The sequence below is a fragment of the Emys orbicularis genome, chromosome 5, assembly GCF_028017835.1.
Source record: "Emys orbicularis isolate rEmyOrb1 chromosome 5, rEmyOrb1.hap1, whole genome shotgun sequence".
Classification (NCBI taxonomy): Eukaryota; Metazoa; Chordata; order Testudines; family Emydidae; genus Emys; species Emys orbicularis.
Genome location: NC_088687.1, coordinates 36,342,599 through 36,365,782, shown reverse-complemented (window position 1 = coordinate 36,365,782; position 23,184 = coordinate 36,342,599). Strand labels below are relative to the sequence as shown.

At 41.0% G+C, this 23,184-nt stretch overlaps 1 protein-coding gene across 1 annotated transcript in view; it reads right to left on the bottom strand.

Annotated features, from left to right (window-relative positions):
- The window catches only part of EMCN (endomucin), a 150,596-nt gene that overhangs the window by 11,107 nt on the left and 116,305 nt on the right, over positions 1-23,184 (bottom strand). The window contains 5 exon segments of the mRNA XM_065405167.1: positions 5,856-5,917; positions 6,787-6,811; positions 8,656-8,751; positions 10,630-10,683; positions 15,682-15,711. Of these exon segments, the coding sequence (XP_065261239.1) occupies positions 5,856-5,917; positions 6,787-6,811; positions 8,656-8,751; positions 10,630-10,683; positions 15,682-15,711 (267 nt within the window).

Genomic DNA, 23,184 nt, shown 5'->3' with positions numbered 1-23,184 from the left:
TTCAGGTGTCTGGATTTCTCTAGGCATCTTTGCAATAACTTCTACATTGCCACATTCTCAGGAGACTTTATATTAAATATCATACTGGTGTGATATCAATATCAAGGACCATTGCTACAGTCAGACAGCTGCTAGTGCAGCTACTCCAGTCTTGGTTCCAAAGTGATGATTTATGATCCATTATCTATGTATCAGTACAATTCTACCATGTGCAGTTCAGATTTATGGGACATCCTCACTCCAAATACTATGCCTCAGTGCTTTCTACAGATCTGTGATCCACTTCTTTCAATTGCCTTTTAGGGAGGTTAATAAATACACAGTCTACAACGAAGTATATGAGAACCCAGCTCCCACTACAAAAGGAGGTAGCTAGGATGTCATGTTGGGGTTTTTAAGATGTTAGACAACTATATCTGGGTGATGACTGTACTTGTCTCTCACTTGTCATAGAAAATCCTGCATTATTATGCATTCTTTGGAAACATGCCTAAAGTTGAAATGTCATATATAGAACTCTGTGGTGAATGCTCTGTCCTAGAACAGGAAAACCCAACATAAGCTCATATATTCACCCATTTTCCTGGCTGACTGTTGTGATGCACGCTACAGTGTGTGATGACTTCTTGTTGCTAGCAAGCAGAGCCCTTCACATGCCACATAGTCAGTCTGGAGTGGCAAAGTTATATCTCTGCATGCTCCATGTAAGGCTTTCCAAATTATACACAGTATCCAAAGTTCTTGTCCAAGTCAAATTTTCACCACAGGCTGCACTTATGCTTTAATCTCACTTCTCAGGTGTTCTAATGTACTACTAAACTCTCACATGAAATCCAAACCTTATAGACATATATCCTTCAGCACACACATTTTTCTTATTTGTTTCTAAATCGATGAGAACATTAAACTTAGTTTTACATGGTTTTCCTAATGTCATAAGGTCCATCAGCAGAACAAATGTATTTGGGCCAACTCTTTGATTGGAAGACATTTTCTGCACTTCTTCAATATTATTTGTAGATATCCCTCCGTATGTTCTAAAATTCTTCGTTACTTCTTTAAAGTATGATCCAAATGCACTGCTGAAATAGGCTAGTCTCCTTTGTTCTCTATTGCCAGAGACCAGATGCAAAATTCTGCCTTGACACACATCCCATCCATGCAACCTCATTGAAGACAGTGAGTTTCCAGGGTTGCATGTCAGGGCAGAATGTTTCCTGGTAGTTTCATTGCTTTCTAAAAAGTCATTGTTCCTTCCTCATCACCAAATTGCTGTGGATAAATCCAAAAACACCAACTGTGCTTATTGACAAAGCTTACTTAAAATACAAGATCAAGATTAGCCATTCATGTAAACTTCCCAAAGCACTCCACCTCCATGGAATATTGAGTGACAACATACCCAATCAGTGAAACAACAGAAGCATTACCATTGGTTGAATATACACCTTGAGGGCAAGACACATCTAAAACCATTGAGAGATGATTAAGATACAGGAAAACATTTAAGCATGTGTTTAACTAACAAACTGAATAGCTCCATTGACTTTGCTAGAACTACTCACACATGTACGTTCTTAGCTGCTTTCCTGGATTAAGACCCTCAATTTTTTGCAGATTACATATGCACCACAATAAAAATAATAATAGAGTCAATGGCAGACAAAGTGAAGTCCTTTCAATGCTGTTTGTGAAAATGAAGCTGCTTATACTATGATTTCCTCTTTAATTGAATTGCTTTTCCTGAATCTAGTTTAAAAAAAGGAATGCATATAAAAGTTTATATGACAGATATGGCAATTTCCTGCAATATCTTTGAGAGATCTTATTGAATTAAGCTTAAATAGCTTTGCAGTCCATTGTATTATAGATGCAAAGTTGATGTGCTATGTGGGTTTGTATGTCTCTAGGGGGGAGATGTGGCCAATGTAAACACTGGGAAGGATTATGAGCTTCAAAGGACTATTTGAAACGATGTGCCAGGCAAGAATGAATTTTGGGACAAAGTTAAGTGCGTTTCCCAGGAAATCTCTAGGGGGAGATGTGCACAAAGGTATCACCTTCGATTATGCAAAAATTCAGCCTTTGGAAACTACACCCCGAGGAGGGCACCTTTGTCTGCTGATTACCTGTTCCTGGTATCTAAAGATCAAAGGCCCAAGCTATACAAAGGGGTGACTCTCAGATTCATGGAGGTGATTGTTCTGAGCCAGCAGCTGTTATGAACTTTTAACCACAGGAAAACCCCTTGGTGGAATTCAAAAGACGGATCACTTGCCAAAACCCTTTTTGGAGTTGAGGGGTGATCTCTGGTAAACCTATTAGCATGTGTGTAAGTTCTTTTATTGTGTTTTAATATGTTTTCTCTGTGATGCTCTCACATGAATTTACATGCTTAGAAAGAACTGTGTGGTAACCTATAACTGTGGACAATTACACTGTTTATAGCCTCTGAGGAGAAAGCAAAATGCAGATGCAGGCCATTTAGGCAGTCTGGTAAAACACTCCATCACCAGGGAGAAAGATGTGGGTCTCTTCCCAAGACAGTTGATGGCTGAGGAGCTGGGAGCATAAACATGGGTGCCACTGCTGGATCATGGAGGGGGAATGCAGGTGCACTGCGACAGTTTACATTGCTCCAGAATAACTTTTTCACAATGTAATTGTTTTTAGTATACTCACTAAATTAGTCTGACACTCTATATGTTTCTGTGTATTTGTGCTATTATGAAATGACTGTCTTTGGGCCCAAATCTGCAACCTATATTCAAGTGAGTAAATCTTTCTTACATGAATAGATACTTTGAGGTGATTAGGACTTGTGTGAGTAAGGAGTATTTTCATCAGGTTTTTAATATGAATGGACCCTTTTTCATATTTTTTTAAAATTTAATTTAATTTAATTAAATGATTTTAGGAAACTTAGAAGAAAAATGGCCTTTATACCTGTGGATATGTGTTTAATTTCAGCATTTATTAAAATGTAGAATTTCATCAGTAAAAGAGTTAGGTGTATTAAATATGAATAGCATTAACCAGGGGGGAAATTCATGTTCCCTAAGTGGTTATGACTCATATCTTCCAAATATAGCAAACATACAGTATACCTCAGTAAAAGAGAATATTAAGCATTCTCTCCACAGAAGGAGTTCAGATAGCCAACCTATGATCTAGAAGCTGATTAAAAAGACCTCAGGCCCCATCTTGTAAAACACGGGCACCTGATTCTCTTCTCATTTAACTGATTCAAAACAGGAGTAACCCACTGAAATCAATGGAGTTACTCCAGTGTTAAAATTGGTGAGAGGGAAGAATCAGGTCCTGTAGGTGTCCAAGAAATCTAGTAACTACCAGAAGCTTTATGCAGCTTTTTAAAGAAATACTGCAATTTTACAAACACAAACACACACACACTCCTCCAACCCACTTAAAATACACCTATGATCTCAGTTTCCAAATACACCTCTACCCCGATATAACGCTGTCCTCGGGAGCCAAAAAATCTTACCGCGTTATAGGTGAAACTGCGTTATATCGAACTTGCTTTGATCTGCCGGAGCATGCAGCCCTGCCCCCCGGAGCGGTGCTTTACCACATTATATCCTAATTCGTGTTATATTGGGGTAGAGGTGTAATACATTTTTAAAAATCCAAGCAAACCCCGGAATTCAATTTTGTGTTTTCCAAGACCTGGATTCCATTTGTCTTGCAACACCAGGCCAGGGTCAGTTAGAGAGTGAAGGAATGTGGCTCTGCATCCAACCTAGGATAAATGGGTACTGCTCCAGCCAGGCAAAGCATTTGGAGCCTGATCTTTTTGACTGCAACAGCTTCCAAGGCAGGCCAACGGGAGCGGCGGGATTTGCAATGCAGCCAGTAGACCACAGACTGTACCACTCCTTGCTGCCATATGTGTGAGGTGGTTTGGGTTAGCTATCAGGCCCCAGAAGATCACATAGGATTTTGAGGGGAGGGCGCAGCAGCTATGTAGCAGCCCCTTGAAACTGCCACTGGGGGGAAGCAGCCAGCCAGGACCCATTAAAGACTCCAGGAAGAGGAAGAAGAGGGGTGGAGACTTGAGGAACTCTTTCCCTGCAGATTTGTGATTGTGAGTACCTACAGCTGCAGTGGGGAAGGGCCTATGTAGGTCAGGAAGGGTCCTGTATTGGGATGGGGAGGGAGTGAAATCTCAAATATCATGAGGACAGTTGTTCTCATTAGAGGTTTTGCTTTTTTTGGTGCAGTAACTGGGATTCAAATTAGCATGGTCTAAGTATTGATCTAAACATCACTATCTCAGTCCTTCTGCATTTCACAACATTTTCTTGCAGCTCCTAGTTCCACCTCCAGTTCTGTAGGGACTTTATTTTATTATGCTTAAAACAAGGAAGGTTTAATTCCTTTCACAAACATTATATATATCCTCTGTTTCCTCCTTCAGATTTTATGATGTAAATAATTTACAATAAACAACATCAAGTTGGTGCATGACAGAGTAAATTGTAATGTAAATCTGTAATGAGGGCAGTATTTTGTAACAAAAGAGACTGCTGAGTGATAGAAGCAGAGCTGGGTGAATACTGCAAAAAGTAATTGCACACATTAATTCAAACCAAAAGCAGGAATTTTGGAGACAGTATTTGCAACTCCTTTTATTTGCTTTCTGCAAATACTCATAATCAGGCAAGTTTTGTTCACAAAAATATCTGCATAATGGGTCACACATGATTACACTCCTGGAAACGTTTCCTGGGTCATCTTAAAAGCCAAGGTCTTTGCGGGGATGGGAGTCATACAATAAGATAGAAACATAGCTGACTGTACATAACTTGAACAGTAGATTATAAACAGCAAATACTAGAAGTACGTTAGCAAGTAGTTTGCAAGCAACCATTTGCTGAAGAATTGTGAATAATGAACAAATTTGTAAATAATGAACAAAGTCTGTTCACAGATCATTTGCTAACAGAAGAACGGGATTATTTGTCAAATATGTTGTTAATAGTTCACCCTGCTCTACGGAAGAATGCAAGTCCCCCACATAAATAAATAAATAAATAGATAGATAAAATAAAGAAGTGTTCTTGTGACGTCACAAGAATCAATTATCCAGACTTACTAAGTTTCCTTGATTTGGGCTCTTATCAATGACTGGTGTTTAAAGGGACAACAAAAACGTAAAAAATCATGTTTTAAAAATTGAATTTGAACAAATTTTGAAAAAAACATTTATTTTCACTATAACGTTTGGGTCTGATCTAAAGCCTATTGAAGAGACTCCCATTGACTTCAATGGGCTTTAGATCAGACCTTTTACATCCATTTGGCATTTCTCTCAGCTGGGACAATAAGAATCAGTGAAGTCAGCTTCTCAATGCTGCAATGCTTAGGCTGCAAATATTGCAGACCACCGTTTATTGAGTGGGACAGCTGCTCTGCAACCGTTGTCCTTGAGTACTTGCATTTTAGGTCCTTATTCCATATGTAGCGTCCTGACAGCGTGAAAGTACTTCTGTCTACACTATTGGGTCAGTTGGAGTTCTACCTTGGAAAAATGGCTATTCCAGGGGAATACTGAACTTGCTCCTAGCATGGAACAAATTCATAATACTAAATGTCATTATGATTGTTTCTAGGTTTGGGCTATAAACATAGCTTTAATCTCCTCAGACAAGAGTAATTTCCCCCCAACTTTCATTAAAGACAGAGTCTGCATTTACTTCAAGTCACTATTTGGCTGCTACTAAGGAATCATGTTGTGATTTTTTTAGGGGGCGGGGGCAGTGTAAAAATCAATCGACATCCAAACTCTTCTTCTCCCCAGCCTCTTCGGTCAAAGAAAAGCATCCACTTACCAGTCTCAGGAGAAGTTGTCTTTACAGAAAGAAGTTTGACACCCTCTTTATCTGTTGTGGCTCTGTTTTAGTTGGGAGACATTTGAACAGACAATTAGCATCAGACTTCTGCATATTTGTCAGTGGAGAAAGTACTAAGGGTATGATACTGTAACAGGATCCATCCTGGTGGAGTCTGTCATGTTGGGAATCCCCACTGACTTCAGTAGGGCTTTGCATGGGTACAAAGGTCTTCTTGCATCACTCTGATTGTAGGGCCTAAACCAACATTTCTCAAAGTGGGTGTGCAGAGGAGAGGGCTAATGGGAGAAGCTGCCGTGGGACGAGAGAAGCTTCCTTTTCTGCTCCTACTACACCTGGCCACAGAAGCAGCTCAGGCATACAGGGCTACAGGTTCAAGAAGCAGCTCGCCAGCCAAGCTTTGGGTTTCTTCACTCAAAACACAGTTCAGCTTCATGGATACATGTCTCGGCCCCACTGAGTCAGCAGCGGACTCTCCAGCCATCCCGAGAAGCATGTAGTTTGATGGATCTGTCTCAATTTTACTCTGTGGCAACACGTGCACAGCTCATCGTGCCAATGCAGTCTAATTGAATTGAAGTGAATTAGTGAGTTAGGGAATGGGGAGGAGAGCAAAAGAAAAAAAAAGAAATAAAAAAATAAAAATCAATAAAAGAGAAACCAGAGAAAAAAGAAGGGAGATGGGAAAGAAAAGGAGAGAAAGAGGAAATGGACAGAAAAAAGCAAAGAGGCACAGCTGTGCCCTGAGATACATACTCTCAAAATGGCGTTTCCCCCTTTTGGGTATTTTTATGGGTGTTAACAGTTTATTATTTTTCAGTGGAGAAAATTAAGAACATGCAGAAATTGCTGTCTTCATAACAGCCACGTGACTAGACTTAAAGGAATGCAGGGGCATAGTTTAACTTACTGTTCAGTTCCATTCTCTTGTCCCTCTGGAAGAAGAAACAAATTTATGTTATTCTGATTGCCTAGATGTGGGCTAAATAACAGGCTCAAACACAGCCATGACTAGCATAAGCCTATTTTGAGATTTTGTAGCTCTGCATCAAATATTAATAAAATAATAAATAAACAGGAATAACAACTTGCACTTATCATGCAGGGTCAACATGATTTGTAAAGGTGGACAAGTATAATTATCATAATTTTTACAGAAACTCAGGAACAAGGATTAAATGACTCACAAAAGGTCACACAACAAGACCATGAAGCTAAAGGGAACTGCTGCATGGTTTTTCCTGTATAGATTGTCCAAGTTACAATCAGTGCCCATCATAGAATAATCCCAGTTTTCATGGGTTTGTTCCAGATCTTGCAAGCTTAATGTTGCAGCCATGCCATGTTTGGAACTCCCACTGTCCCCACATACCAAGGACAGTTAGAGGCCTGAACTTTTTGTTTGGGGCTTCTCATGCATCAGTGTTTTCACATTGATCCTAATTTCATGGCATTGGATCAACACATAACATCAGAGTACAATGTGATGACAGTATCATCGTGGTGTGATTTGAGACGCAAAAGTTTTCCCTTCCTTTACATATCTGTAACACTCCAAAGTTACCATGTTGCAGTCTCTAGCCTTGTAGACAAGCAGTGGACACCCCCAAATAATGAATTATGCATGCTATGTATTCCACATTCTTTATTCTTGTCCTGTGGGTGGGTGGGTGGGTAAGGGTTAGATTAGATATATTTCTACAGCACCGGTTTTAAGAGTGTGGATGTTTAGTGAGCTAGAGCTAGGCAAATACTTCAAAAGATATCCACAAATATTCATTACAATTTTAAAATGAATTTGCTTTGATTGAGTTTGTATTTGCAGGGGGAAAGCCAGAGAAATTTTCTCCACTTAAAATCTTCACTCCTTGGCAATGAAGATTCAGTAATTTTCCAGGCAAGGAATCATTTCCCTTCTATGTTTTTGCGGTTTGCATTGTCATTTGCAAAAGTTATTACAACATGCTATTTACCTTGGCCTGTAGCTTCAAGGCCTTGTTATGACTTCACATTTCCAGCCCCCAGGAATTTCACAGCTAAATCGCTGCACAGAGCTCCCAGCTCTTGCCAGCTTGAAAGCAGAGAGACCACATTATGGATTCAAATTTGTGTCTCCTACTTAGTAACGCACTGCATTTGCCTCTAGCCCACTAAGCTCAATCCCCAATACGTTTGGCAAAATTGATGTAGTAAAGTTATTTCCCCCTGTGAGCCTCAATATTTTATGGGCAATACTGGAAAAGGTGGCAGACTGCTCTGTCCAAATCGCTGCTTATTGATGAAAATACTGCTTTCCCTGGGATTTTATGTGGACAAGGAAAAATATAAACATGGGATCGCTCCAAAAAAGGAAAAATTGATTTTTTTCCTTGTGTTTTGAACAGAGCTAAAATGAACACAGCTGATTTTAACAACAAATGCAACTTATTTTGCCCCTTGCTTTTCCAAGCAATTTCTCTCTGCAGACTAGAGTCATTGACAGTGTCAGCACAGCTGTTTGTTAGGTAACTGCTAAAGAAGAGAGAGCATTAAACATATTGGATTTGTGTTCTCTACAAGAGGTGTTGTTTCCTCCCCTACATATACCCCATAGTAATCTTAATAAAGAAGTGTTAATTCCTTTTTTGACTAAATATTTTAAAATCAGCACGGTTATCTATCCGAATACAATAAAATTTGTATGCTAGGTCAGATTTTAATACAAATATTTGCAGTATTCCTTTCATAATGAATAATATATCGAAGCCTTCCTGGCTGCAGAAAAATGTTGAACAAATACCTGTGGTTGTCCTCCTGCACATTCTGTACAAAGCCACCAGAATGAACACAGAAAGGGTTATTACTATCAAGGCAATCACAACTGGCAAAATAATACCTGCAAAAAGTGGAGAAAATTATTTTACCAACCACATTCCACTGGCATAACTTTAAACATATATAAATATCAAACAAATTCATCTGTTCTCTTAGCCCCTCCACCATCAGTACAGCTGAAGCTATTAATTTCTCTTGAAGCTTGTTACATTTGTTACTCCTCATGCATTCACTAGGTGTCAGGCTTGCAGCCTTTTTGAAAACCAGGGCTTTAGGCAACAAAGGAAGATTTAGTGGCTTCCTCCCCCATCCCTCATCATTCTGGAATATCTGTCTTAAATATCAGACTCCTAACAATACAGAGTGTGTTCTCATGCACATGTCTTTAGGCCATTAAGATTATAATTTCTCCCCACATGGGAATACTCTAGTCATGATAAAAATACAAAATGTTCACCTTGAGAGTTAATAGCCCCAATATACATTTTCAGCACCCATGTTCCAGGAACAATTTAAAAAAAAAATCATGTACTGCAAAACAAGGCAGATTTGAAATTCAGTGACTAAAGTGATTATTTCTTTTTTAATATGGTAATCACAGAAAGGCATGTAGGAGTTACACAATTTAGTAACATTCTGCACAATACCTATGACCAGAGATACAAAAAGAAAGATTTCTTTTAAAAATGAGGCAGTTTGTCTCCTTTTATTATTCCCCACCATCTGTTGTTTCCTGACAGGTGTTTCCCAGCCAAGTAGTAAGAACACGTACAAGGAAAGATTTATGTAATAAGAGACACTTTCTGGAAAATGGCCTAGTTTCTCTCTAATTATAATTTTTCATGGCTCCATCCTTCAGGTTCAAGTTTAACAGACTAGCCTGGTGGCCTAAAGGAGGGTTCTCTGCCCTGCAACATGGGAGATTCCCAGACATACACGAGCACTCCCCAAGCTGATAGAGCACTGCATCAATTCAACAGCAACCTTCTCTCACTGTCTAAACAGTGGTATTGTCTGGATTCTGGGAAACCTAGCTTTATTTCCCAGACCACCGCCAGCTCTCTCCAGGCTAAGAGTGACGAAGAAGCAATAGGTTCAGACTCTGGGGAAGAGCAGTGGGGGGATACTTTGCATTATTCAATAGCAGTCTTTCTGACAGGCGAAGCACTAGCAGTGATACTACTTGGATCCAAAGGAAGAGCTGATCTAGTTAAAAAAAAAATGGTGGCCACTTAGAAGGGCCTCCATGGTACGCGGATAAAATGGGGAAGTAGCATCTTCATGGCTCCACCAAGGATGGAGTTGATCCTTTCCAAAAAGTTTCTTGAGGTGATTTAAAATATAGCTATATCTGCACTGGAGCTAAGTTTAGATCTTAGAGAAAACTGAATGTGTATATAGCTGAGCAAATATTAGAAAGGGTATTAGAAAGCAGACCTGCAATAACACTTCCCCACAAGATGTACACGTGTTTTATCATATACAAGAAAGGGAGTAGCATCCTCAGACCAACTGCTTGAAGAAGTTTGGAGACTAGAACCTAGGACTGCACACATTTACCCTGTGCCTTGACTGGCTCTCTCAGTGCCAAATTAAAGGTTTGTGAAAGGTGAGCAATTTAGTCCTGCATTTCCCCAGGTCATCACTCAGTGGAGCGACTGAGTTGAAGTTTTTCACTCATGTCCCATTGCCCTCAGTCCCTGGGAATAATTGCACTGCTTTGAGTTGAGAGCAGTGTTAGCTCAGTGCTCGTTAAGCCCTGCTTCTCTATGAGTAAAGCCTTATAACAGAGATAGTTCAATCGGTTTCGTAATGGGGTCCATGATCCAGGAAGGACTAAGATAAGGCTTCTTGTTTCATTGCTGTTCACTCACCTAAAACCAAACAGTTTCTACCAGCAAATTCTAAAGACAGAGATTGAAGATACGTATGTACTCACTGGAATACTGGTCATTAACCGCTTGTTTGTCATTGCTACCAGGACTGCCATGACCTATTGGCAAAGAAACTAATTATCTCTCAGGTTAATTCAGACCTTGTTTTGTAATAGCACCCTCCTCTTTAATTTTATGCAACCAGCTCCTTCCCTCCCTCGCCACCACTGACATATGTGTTCTAAAGAACAGAGAAGGTATCATTTGGGCTGACAAATTGCTTTGGTGACCTGGGCTCTGCAATGGGGAGGAGTCTAGCTGAGGGGAATCTGCTGTGGGCTAGGAGAAAATACTCATCAGGAATGTGCACTGAGTCCTGTGAATGTAGCATAGCATCCAGCCCTGGGACCATCTGCGTGCTCTCTCTCTCTCTCTCTCTCTCTCTCACACACACACACACACTCACACTCTCTGAGTGTGCACTCCATACTGTTTTCAATGGTAGGAAGTTCCAATACTGTTCAGTGTTTCAGTACAGATATTTCCTGCCATGCAAAAAAATAAATAAATAAAATTGTGGGTGAAGATTAGACATGCATCGAAAAGAGCAATGACGATAAGTCTGACTAAAAGAATCCACAGGCAGAAACCAATAATAAATGAAAGAACACAACAGGCTGAAACTTCAGAACTTTAACCACTTTCTTGCGAGTCAAGAGTTTTTGTCGGAGATGAATGCTCTCTCTGCTGTGTTTATAGACAGAAATGGTTGGTTAGTTTAGTCAGCACTAGGAGTTCTCTAGGGATTTTCCAGGATCTGTTTTCTAAGCACTGTTTTCTACCTTTGGGCACTAATCTGAATCTGAGTCAGGTATCAATTACCCAAGTAGTTTATTACCTCACTGCAGAAAGGTTAAAGAAAAACAAAATCACTGAATTTGAAAGAAAAAGCAAACACCTGTGCTTCCGTGCTTACATTTCACTGCACACACGACTAAAAAAAAAAAAAAGGGGGTCTGAGTCACACAAGATGTGGTATTGTGCACCTAGAACTGCATGTGCAATTACTGCAACTGAGCATACAAACTGGGCAAATGGCCTGTGTAAACAAAGTGTTAGGTGCCTAACAATAATAAAACAATAGTAAGGCATAGTATTTACAAACAGATACAATATAAGAAATAGCTCTCCTACAATGGAGTAAAGAAAAGAGAAAGGTGGATTCAAGAGAGCTAATAGCACATAGAGTCATAGAGCTGAAGGCCAGAAAGGACCAATAGATCGACTCATCTGTATATCACAGGCCACCAACATCACCCTCACACTAAACCCAACAACCAAAAGTAGACCAAGGTATTACACAGCCCACAGGAAACTAGCCTATTATGTGCCACAGGCAGAGTATATAGTAGTGTTATGTATAGTACATAGTATAGTTATTACTTTTTTATTTATGTTATGGTAGCCCCTAGAGGCTCAAGATGGAATCCCACTGTACCACAGACTGTGCACGCACAACACACACACACACACACGACAGTCCCCATCCCAAAGTGCTTATAATCTAAATAGAGTGAGAAAAAGGAAAGCCCCATTTTACAGATGGAAATTGAGGCACACACAGAGATTAAGTCACTTTCCCAAGGTCGGAGGAAATCTGTGGCAGAGCCAGAAATTGAACTCAAAGCTCCTGAGGCCCAGTCCAGTGCCTTAAACTCTATACTATCATTTTCTTATATCGGTACTGTAAACATGTAGGGATAGCATATAATTGTAGTAACAAACTGAGCGTTAGACCCAGCTAAGCCTTAGAGCATGGGCTGTCCCCTGCTGTACTAATTTCGAACTCAAGGCCAATCTTGAGGGAAGCTTCAGTTTTTAATCTATTCTTCTTAGGTTGCCCATAACCCTGTGTTTATAACATACCGATCTGCTCAACTATAAAATAATACCTTGCCTACAGCTGAAGAGGAGGAGAAGGGGCAGGATTGCTTCTCTACAAGCTTGCTGGATATTACAGGTTTGTTGCATTTTCCAGATAACTAGAAACAACAGGTATTCACAGGAATGTTTATCATGCAACATGTCTGGTTGGCAGCAACTAGACTGGGAGTCATGAGATCTGGATTTTATTCCCAGCTCTGCTACATATTGGCTGTGTGACCTTGGAAAAGTCACTTCATCTCGCTGTTTCCCTTCCTATCCTATTTTTGCCTTGTCTAGGATTTTAAGATCTTTCTGGCAGGGATTATTGCTTACTATGTATTCATAGAATCATAGAATCATAGAATATCAGGGTTGGAAGGGACCTCAGGAGGTCATCTAGTCCAACCCCCTGCTCAAAGCAGGACCAATTTCCAACTAAATCATCCCAGCCAGGGCTTTGTCAAGCCTGACCTTAAAAACCTCTAAGGAAGGAGATTCCACCACCTCCCTAGGTAACCCATTACAGTGCTTCACCACCATCCTAGTGAAAAAGTTTTTCCTAATATCCAACCTAAACCTCCCCAACTGCAACTTGAGACCATGACTCCTTGTTCTGTCATCTGCTACCACTGAGAACAGTCTAGATCCATCCTCTTTGGAACCCCCTTTCAGGTAGTTGAAAGCAGCTATCAAATCCTCCCTCACTCTTCTCTTCTGAGACTAAACAATCTCAGTTCCCTCAGCCTCTTCTCATAAGTCATGTGCTCCAGCCCCCTAATCATTTTTGTTGCCCTCTGCTGGACTCTTTCCAATTTTTCCACATCCTTCTTGTAGTGTGGGGCCCAAAACTGGACACAGTACTCCAGATGAGGCCTCACCAATGTCGAATAGAGGGGAATGATCACGTCCCTCGATCTGCTGGCAATGCCCCTACTTATACAGCCCAAAATGCCGTTAGCCTTCTTGGCAACAAGGGCACACTGTTGACTCATATCCAGCTTCTCATCCACTGTAACCCGTAGGTCCTTTTCTGCAGAACTGCTTCCTAGCCATTCGGTTCCTAGTCTATAACAGTGCATGGGATTCTTCCGTCCTAAGTGCAGGACTCTGCACTTGTCCTTGTTGAACCTCATCAGGTTTCTTTTGACCCAATCCTCTAATTTGTCTAGGTCCCTCTGTATCCTATCCCTACCCTCCATCGTATCTATCACTCCTCCCAGTTTAGTGTCATCTGCAAACTTGCTGAGAGTGCAGTCCACGCCATCCTCCAGATCATTAATGAAGATATTGAACAAAACTGGCCCCAGGACCGACCCCTGGGGCACTCCACTTGAAACCGGCTGCCAACTAGACATGGAGCCGTTGATCACTACCCGTTGAGCCTGACGATCTAGCCAGCTTTCTATCCACCTTATAGTCCATTCATCCAGCCCATACTTCTTTAACTTGCTGGCAAGAATACTGTGGGAGACCGTATCAAAAGCTTTGCTAAAGTCAAGGAATAACACATGCACTGCTTTCCCCTCATCCACAGAGTCAGTTATCTCCTCATAGAAGGCAATTAGGTTAGTCAGGCATGACTTGCCCTTGGTGAATCCATGCTGACTGTTCCTGATCACTTTCCTCTCCTCTAAGTGCTTCAGAATTGATTCCTTGAGGATCTGCTCCATGATTTTTCCAGGGACTGAGGTGAGGCTGACTGGCCTGTAGTTCCCCGGATCCTCCTCCTTCCCTTTTTTAAAGATGGGCACTACATTATTGGTACAGTGCTTAGCACAACGGGGCCCTGATTTTGATTGGCATCTTTAAATGCTATAATATAATATAATATAATATAATATAATATAATATAATATAATATAATATAATATAATATAATATAATATAATATAATATAGATAATCATCGTCCAAGGCCCTTATCTCTGCAAAGTACAAGTTACCTCTTCTGGGGTGTCTGTCTGCTGGGAAGTGAAAATGCAGGAATGGAATTCATAAGCCATCACAAAGAGCCTGAGATAATTCTAATAGCACAGAATTATGAAAGTTATCTCTTCAGATTTCTCAGAGGAATATTATCAAAACATTCATTACATTACCTGTACTTGCTATAGCAAGAATTAGGCAAGCAAACAGAAAGCACAAATTCAACTGATCATGGATACTGTTTAAATCCAGTAACAGAAACAAATTAAACAGAAAGACTTGTCACAATAAACGTGGTCCCCAGAACTCGGCATGCGTGTTCTCAGGTGAGAAGCTAAGGATTTTAATTCATTCTTGTGTTTTTTTCTAGCTCACTTCATTAAATAATGCATAGAAACACCCACTTATGTGCCTGACTGACTGAAGAATAAACCATTTACAGGAACCAGTAGGATAAATCACATGGCATTTTTTATATATGAGACTCTCAATGAGAACTCCAACAGTTAAAAGGAATCTCTATTAAAAGGATAAAATGGGTAAAGGAATACAAACTTGTACTCAGTTATCAGTTTTATTAGCTAAAATTCTCCCCCACACCAGGCCCACCCACTTATACTCCCCATCCTGAATGTGAATTTGGAAGATGTTTAACAAACAGAAAATGATCTATGCAAGTCTTGGAGTATGGGGAGAGGGTTAGTCCTCCTGGTTGCAGGAGGGGAAGTTCTAGAAAGAGCTGGAAGAGACAAAAGAACAGAGTACAGAAGAGCCTGCTCTCTGATAACTCCAAAGAGCGGTCGAAAGGACAATACCAGCTGAGCAACTGGCACAGAAAACCGTTGCCCCCTGAGATCTTCCAGTACTTGCTAATTAAAAGAAAAGTGATACAAGAATTAACAGTGACTATAATAAGCATCTTAGAATATCTTGGCAAATATTTTATTCTTGTATCAATTTTCCACTGCAACCTAATCTCTCTTTAGCCTTTTTAGATAGCTTTAATTTTGTGCCTGTACCCTGTATGTTTTCAGTGTCTCCTGCTGTAATATTATGTTCAGTTGAATTATCAGGAGAAACTATTTCTTAAAGCAACAAATATGTGTCTCCTCTCCATTTTAGTGCTATACTTCGAACTCATTCTCTCTCCCTGGAGCTTCCTGGTGTCCTTTATATGTATGCTTCCTCTTTCATTCGGTTCTCCCCTCCCTGCATTCAATTCCCTTTAATGAACGTGTAAGGACTAGGTCCTTTTCTCACTCTTACTTGGTGTTAATGTTGATGTCCAGTGGGAGCCTATAAAAAAGACAAAAAAAACACTATGGTTAGCAGTTGCTTTAAGATTAGCGGCACTGTACTGTGCGGATACTTGGAGGAAACTGCTTGCATGCCTTAGAAACTATTAAACCCCAAAAGCTGGTGTTGCTTTAAAGAATTTGAAACTTACTTTGTTTGAAAAAGTTTTGCATTTAAAAATTCTTTGTTATATGATGGAGGAACAGGTTTTAAATTTAATGCCCGTCCCAGCTGCAGTGAATATTTTTCACTAAGGGTGGTAAAGCTTTTTTGCATGATGGTTAGAAAGCTACAACTGGAAAGATACTAAATCAGTAGGACTTATCCATGAGGAGCTAGATAGCCACTTATTCAGTGAATGGCATGGGCGTGAGCTACAAAGTAATTGGAGTAGGCTCTCCCAGTATTGCATTGCTATTTTTGCAGCATCATGGGTCCACATCACCATGCATCACTGCAGTAACACAAAGCAGTGCTGAGATGTAAGGCTTGGCTACTTTGTGACTCTCTTCGATTCTGTTCAACATGATAGCTTCTCTCTTCTTTCAAGGCTCAGCAAAGGGAGCTCTGGTCAGACCAATGGATTCTATAAAGAATTCATGTGGGGCCCCGAAGATACATGGGGGTAGGTAAGATTTCCCTAAGGATGAAATTCACCCTGTGCAGAGGGCCAGCACCAGGCCTATTTTGAGGATTTAAGTAGTACATAGGCTTTGGGTTCACCCATAGTACAGGGTGTGAATTTCAACCTCTTGTTTTAAGAGAGTTTAGATCCCTAGCGCAAAGTTGTTCAGAATACATGGAGGTTACTTATTGTAGAATTACCCTGTTACAACCTGTCTTTCAGGTTAAGTCTGTATTGCAACAGAATACACTGGAGCGGTAGCAAAAAAGGGGAAGCAAAAAATAAAAGCATGTACATTTGAAAAAGAACAGTATCTAAATATCAGAGGGGTAGCCATTACATGCGTCTGACGAAGTGGGTATTCACCCACGAAAGCTTATGCTCCAATACATCTGTTAGTCTATAAGTTGCCACATGATTCTTAGTATCTAAATAAAAAACAAATAGCCCCTACCTTCACTTTTGTCCCCCACTTCTTCCTCTATGTTTCTGCTACCTACAATCTGCGCAGTGAAACTTTTAGAAACAGCAGTACTTGACCCTCCTGGGCCCAGTGACTGCTTTCTAGCCATGTTATGAACAGACAGAGATCTCTCCTGCACGGTATGGAGCTGCTGAGGGCTTTCAGTCTGCTCTGTTCCTCAGAAGATTTAGCCCTCAGACTTGTTTTTAGAAGATAATATTAGGCACTGTGAACAATGCAGTTTTTTAAAAAAAAGAAAACAGTTCTAATTGCTTAATCTTAGCCTAAGAGCAAGAGTAGTAAGAGTTTAATCATTATGTTCTCAGTGATGTAAGAGCTTCTGTCCACCTCTGACCATCTCATGTGACCATATTGCTTTAACCCTTGTTCTTCCTTGCCCCATCCTCTCCATAACTGCCAACTGACTCCTAGCTGGTATGACAATAACAGATCTCCTATGCTTATGGGACTGGGTGGGGGTGGAAGTGACCTTGCACAGCATCAGCAGGATCAGAGAAGTGTAAAGCCACTGGTGCTATGTGCCGTTTGGCTATAGCCACGGGCCTATTTGCTGCAACTAATATATTCCTAAAAAGTTCTGAGACTACACCTGAGTACGTGCCTTTCAGTAGATAGCTGGCATTTAACTAGCAAACATCTTAAGTGTCTTCAGTGCCTCATTGTGACAGGTAACAAGTTACTTCAGACTCAAGTGTCACAAACCCTTTAAAAAATGAATATTCATTAATTATCTTAGTGATTTTGGCTAGTAGTCTGCAGAGCAGCAGGAGTAATGTGCATCGTTAATGAAGAAGAAATGGACCTTAAAATGCATCATGCATAATGCTTACTAACCTATTACTGTCAGATGCAACATTTACTCCAGTAATTGTGCGGTACAGTAATTCCTATTCTTGTTAGAACGCTGCTGTGCCATGTCTAGACTAGAACATCTTTGGAAATTAAGAAGGCTAATGAATATTTCAGATTTGGCGCCACGGATTGTCATCACACCCAACCGTGGTCTTTATGACACGCTGTTAAACCCTCTCACATGTGCATTGTGCAAGTCAATGGGAGTTGGGCACCAAACTCTTCTTTGAAACTCTCCCCTTTTATATACTGGCAGTGGAATGCTGACCCTTTAGTGTGACACAGGCTTCCCCAACATGGGCTAGCTGACTGTGACTGTTTCTATCTGGTGTGCACCTCATTGTCATCATCCTTGTCTTGGTGGTCTCCAAACTGGCTTATTGAAAGGGGGCTACCTTTAACAAATATTCAGAAGCTACAGCTGGTGCAGGACATGAGGCTTGATAAATTAGTGGTGTGAAAAACAACAACCAGTCCTCATTTACAGACAGCCCCCCCCAACCTGAAGCAAATCCTCACCAGCAACTACACACCACACAACAGAAACACTAACCCAGGAACCAGTCCCTGTAACAAACCGCGTTGCCAACTCTGTCTGCATATATTCAAGGGACACCATCATAGGACCGAACCACATCAGCCACACCATCAGGGGCTCATTCACCTGCACATCTACCAATGTGATAAATGCCATCATGTGCCAGCAATGCCCCTCTGCCATGTACATTGGCCAAACCGGACAGTCTCTACACAAAAGAATAAATGGACACAAATAAGACATCAAGAATTGTAACATTCAAAAACCAGTAGGAGAACACTTCAATCTCCCTGGACACTCAATAACAGACTTAAAAGTGGCAATTCTTCAACAAAAAAACTTCAGAAACAGACTTCAACGAGAAATGGCAGAACTGGAATTAATTTGCAAACAGGACACCATTAAAGTAGGCCTGAATAAAGACTGGGAGTGGATGGGTCACTACAAAAAGTAATTTTCCCTCTGCTGATACTCACACCTTCTTGTCAACTGTTGGAAATGGGCAACGTCCACCTTGATTGCATTGGCCTCGTTAGCACTACAAAAGTAATTTTCCCTCTCTTGATATTCACCCCTTCTTGTCAACTGTTGAGAATGGGCCACTTCCACCTTAATTGAATTGACCTTGTTAGCACTGACCCCCCCCACCCCCACCCGGTAAGGCAACTCTCATCTTTTCATGTGCTGTAATATTTATATTGTTTACTGTATTTTTCACTCCATGCATCTGATGAAGTGGGTTTTAGCCCACGAAAGCTTATGCCCAAATAAATTTGTTAGTCTCTAAAGTGCCACAAGGACTCCTTAACAACCAGATAGCAGCTGTTCTCCAAAGCTTTTAGAATCTTCCAGTTTGCACCTGGGTGCAATTCAAGGTGTTAAATTTTGATCATGAAAGTCCTACATGAGTTTGCCTGGCTTCCTTAGAATCTGCCTCTTTCCTCATGTGCTACCCTGCCAGTTGAGAGGAGCTAGGATGTTTTTGCTAACAGCTTCTAACTAGGATTGTTTGGGGTTCAAAGGCAGGGCTCTGGTGAGCTCTGAGCTCTGGAATTCTCTTCCTCCAATTGTCTGACAGAACCAGCCAATATTGTGTTTAGTGAAAGGCCTGTCTATTTTCGTAGGGCTCTTTTGTTGCAGGATGATAGTGGGGACTGCAGTTCTCTGATTTTATCCTGGGGGAATCTGTAAAGAGAGGCAGACTACAACTCTGCAAGAGAGACTGGCACGTGCTCGGCACTCCAGCTCTTCTGGATGGTGAAGCAGCCCAAATGCTGCTTGAAGGAAAGCTGCCATAATTCAGAGCAGCCCTCTGGCTACTCTAAATGATACCAGGGGCTAAATCAGCCCCTGGAGCAGACCAGAATCCTGGAGGTGTGTAAAGTCACTTTTGCCCATGTGCTGGCCCTCTGCATAATGGTGAATTACTCCAATAGTAATCTTGAACAGTTCACTCATCCTCTGGTGTTCTACACTGCCCCTCTATAAAATGAAGATATTACTTACCATACAAACAGTGTGAGATTTATTTACCTAATGTCTGAAACACTACCTAAGTGCTATTGGTTATAAACATTAGTATTAGTAGCCAGAATATGCTCCCTAAAACATAGAATGACTGCTGTTGTGTGTTTGTCTCTACACCACAAATGTAGTATGAAGGAATCATATGGGAAGAGTGGGATCAAAATAAACATACAGATCTTTTAAACCCTACTTTAAAAGAACATTACTAAAGTTGCAAAGCCAAGCACACAGGAGTCAGGAAATACAACCTTAATTTGGCCTCCTTGTACATATGCAGTTTTTGTGTGTAATTTCCTAGGTTTTTAAAAAAGCAACTTGAAAAAAAGAGAAATCCCATCATGTGGCCTCATATTGACACCCACAGGGTTCAGCAGAAGGGTTGGAATCTTGAGATCCATCACAAAGATCTCTGCTGCATGCTGCCTGGGCACCAGGCTCTATCTATTTAGCTTAACACAGAGATGGTTAAGGGGTGACTTGATTCAGGGCCGCCCAGAGGATTCAGGGGGCCTGGGGCAAAGCGGGGGAGCTGTGGCGCTTGTACTCAGGCGGCGGCAGTCTGGGTCTTCGGTGGCATTTCGGCGGCGAGGGACCCTTCATTCGCTCCACGTCTTCGGCAGCACTGAAGGGCCCCTTGCCACCAAAGACCCGGATCGCCGCCGGGCTAGGGCTCACAGGGCCCCTGCAGGGTCCGTGGCCTGGGGCAAATTGCCCCACTTGCCCTCCCCTCTGGGCAGCCCTGACTTGATTACAGTCTGGTAAGTATCTACCTGGGAAACAAATATTTAACAATGGGCTCTTCAGTCTACCAGAGAAAGGTATAACATGATCTAATGGCTGAAAGTTGAAACTAGACAAATTCAGACTGGAAGACGTTTTTTTTTTTTAATGAGCTTAATTAACCATTGGAACAACTTATCAACGGCCATGGTGGATTCTCCTTCACTGGCAATTTTTAAATCGAGATCAGATGTTTTTCTAAAAGATATGCTCTCGGAATTATTTTGGGGGAAGTTCTTTGATCTGTGCTATGTGGGAGGTCAGACTAGATAATCACAATGGTCCCTTCTGGCTTTGGAATCTATGAATAATGCACACTGCTGTTCTGACAGATCTCTGGTCACTTTAGAGACAGACAGTGAAGGCCATTAGAGGACTCTCAAACTATTTAAAGGGATACTACCCACTTTAGCAGCCCATCTTATCTGGGGATTACAAATGTCACCTAACTCATGACCATTATTAAAGCTGCACAAGTATGAAGTATCTTTTCCAGATGTGATCTGCATTCTACCAAAATAGAAAAAAGAAAATAGAGAATAGTGAAGAGAAGGGGGGGGGGGAGGGAAAGGATTGGGATCTGGGATCCCTACCCTCTCTCTTTTCCTTCCATCTCAAGTATCCAGTCAAACAACTGGCCTGTTTGTTCTGGAGGTGGCTCAGCAGTGGTATATAAACCCACATGTTCAGGCGGCCAACACAGTAAATGTTTTCAGTTTGTATTCTCTAAATATCCAGCCAACAGATAGGTGTTTGGAGGTGGGTCATGCACAGCTGTTTTACAGAAAGAGAGATGGGCAGAAAGGCAGGAGTAACAGATTCTGTAGTTGTTCTGTCTGTTCCTAGTCAACCTCATCCTTTGGGGCTGTAAATTAGAGGGGCAGATGCTCTGTATAAATAATCTGGGAAGACTTCCAGATTCATCATTGAAAAGTGAAGTGTACAACATTGGCTGCGCTAAATCCTTGTTGGGTGGTGAGCAAAACAATTTTTTTGGCACAACTGACCACAGTTTGGTTTGAAAATACCTGACTCAATCAATTCAGAGATGGTTAGAAGATTGACAGATGGTGAAAGAGACCAATAACTAACCTCCTTCCATTGTATTCTCCAAGGGGTTCTACCTAAATAGCCTCAATAGCCTGTAGTTTACTTCTTCAATTTTGGAGGGCAGCCACATGAAACTGATACACAAGCAAAACAAATGCTTAAAATACAAACCTGGCAGATTTCTCAGAGGGGATTATTGCAATATAAATCAGAGTAGAACAGAGAGTCTTATAAATTCCTCATTGGACTGACCATACTTTTCTGTCTAGATCTATAATTATGTAAAACAAAACTTTGCCACATTTGACATGTCCCAATCTCCTCAATTGATTGTCACATGCATCTTGTTGCTCAGAAGCTGCAGCCACTGCAGTAGCATTAAGATAAAGACTCTGGTCAGAGTTTCTATATAGTTGTTTGCTTGTGTACATGAAGGATCAAACCCTTGTGGCCTCACTTGCATGGCTTTAGGGAGATTACTCCTGTGATTTAAGTGAGTGGGATTTGGTCTGATCTGTACAATGAAGATACCCATAGTTGTAGGGGGTCAATTCATTTGACTATAGCTTAAATCAGCCTATAGTAGGGATCACTTAATCCTAACATCCTGCTTGGTGGATCTACCCTCATATTGCCTTAACCTACGGAGTCCATGAATCCTTCATGAACCATCTCATGCATCCTTTGTTGTTTAAATCAAAGAATAAAATGGCAATAAAATACTATCTGGTATTGCTCATATTCAACTGGATTCTAATCCACCCCATAAATATCCTTCATCTGCTTAAAAACAGAAGAATAAATAGCAGTGTTTGCTCATTTGCTCAGCTGGAGCCATCTCAGAATGTACCATTTGTCTATTAGTATGTATATTATGAGGAAGCGTTAAAGTAAGGTGAATGTGTGCAAGTGGGGGCAAGAATGCAGCTTGCTCTCTTTTGCTAAAAGCTGGTGGGAGCTCCCCTGCCTCTTGCTGGCTTGGGTAAGCAGAACTATCACAGAGCCCTCATCCTCCTGGGTTGGCTGTTTCAATCTACTTTAGTCATTACATTACAGTATTATTGGTCTCTGATATTCCTTGAAGTTCTTATATAGGCTCCCCCACTCATTTCAGCTGCTTTCCAGCTCTCTCAGATGCGCCTCCCACTGCCTAAGCTTTCTGGGAGAGCTAGCTGGAAGCCATGAAGAAAATGTAGTTTCTGCAAAAATACTTTCAATGGGAAAATTTCAAGTATGCAGAAATTTGTTCCATTTCCTGTTGGGAAAAATCAAAACAACAAATATTTTGTTTCAAGTTGAGTAAAACTAAATCAAACTATTTTGGTTGGTCAGACCAAATCTTAATATTTTATTTTGGATCAATTTGATATTATGTTTGTCCACCTGAACTGTCCATTCTCCTGGGTTGGACTACATTGCCCATGATGCATTGCAGTCTCCCATTCGCTTGAACTGCAACAGTACATTATGGGAGATGTAGTCCAACCAGAGAGTCTGGCCCCTATTGGAGAAGGGGGGCCTGAAGCCTTATATCACTGGAAATGGAGACCCTCAGCTTCTCAATGAGATAAACAGCATTTGTTTTAGCACTAGAGGGGCACTAGATTATTAACTGTA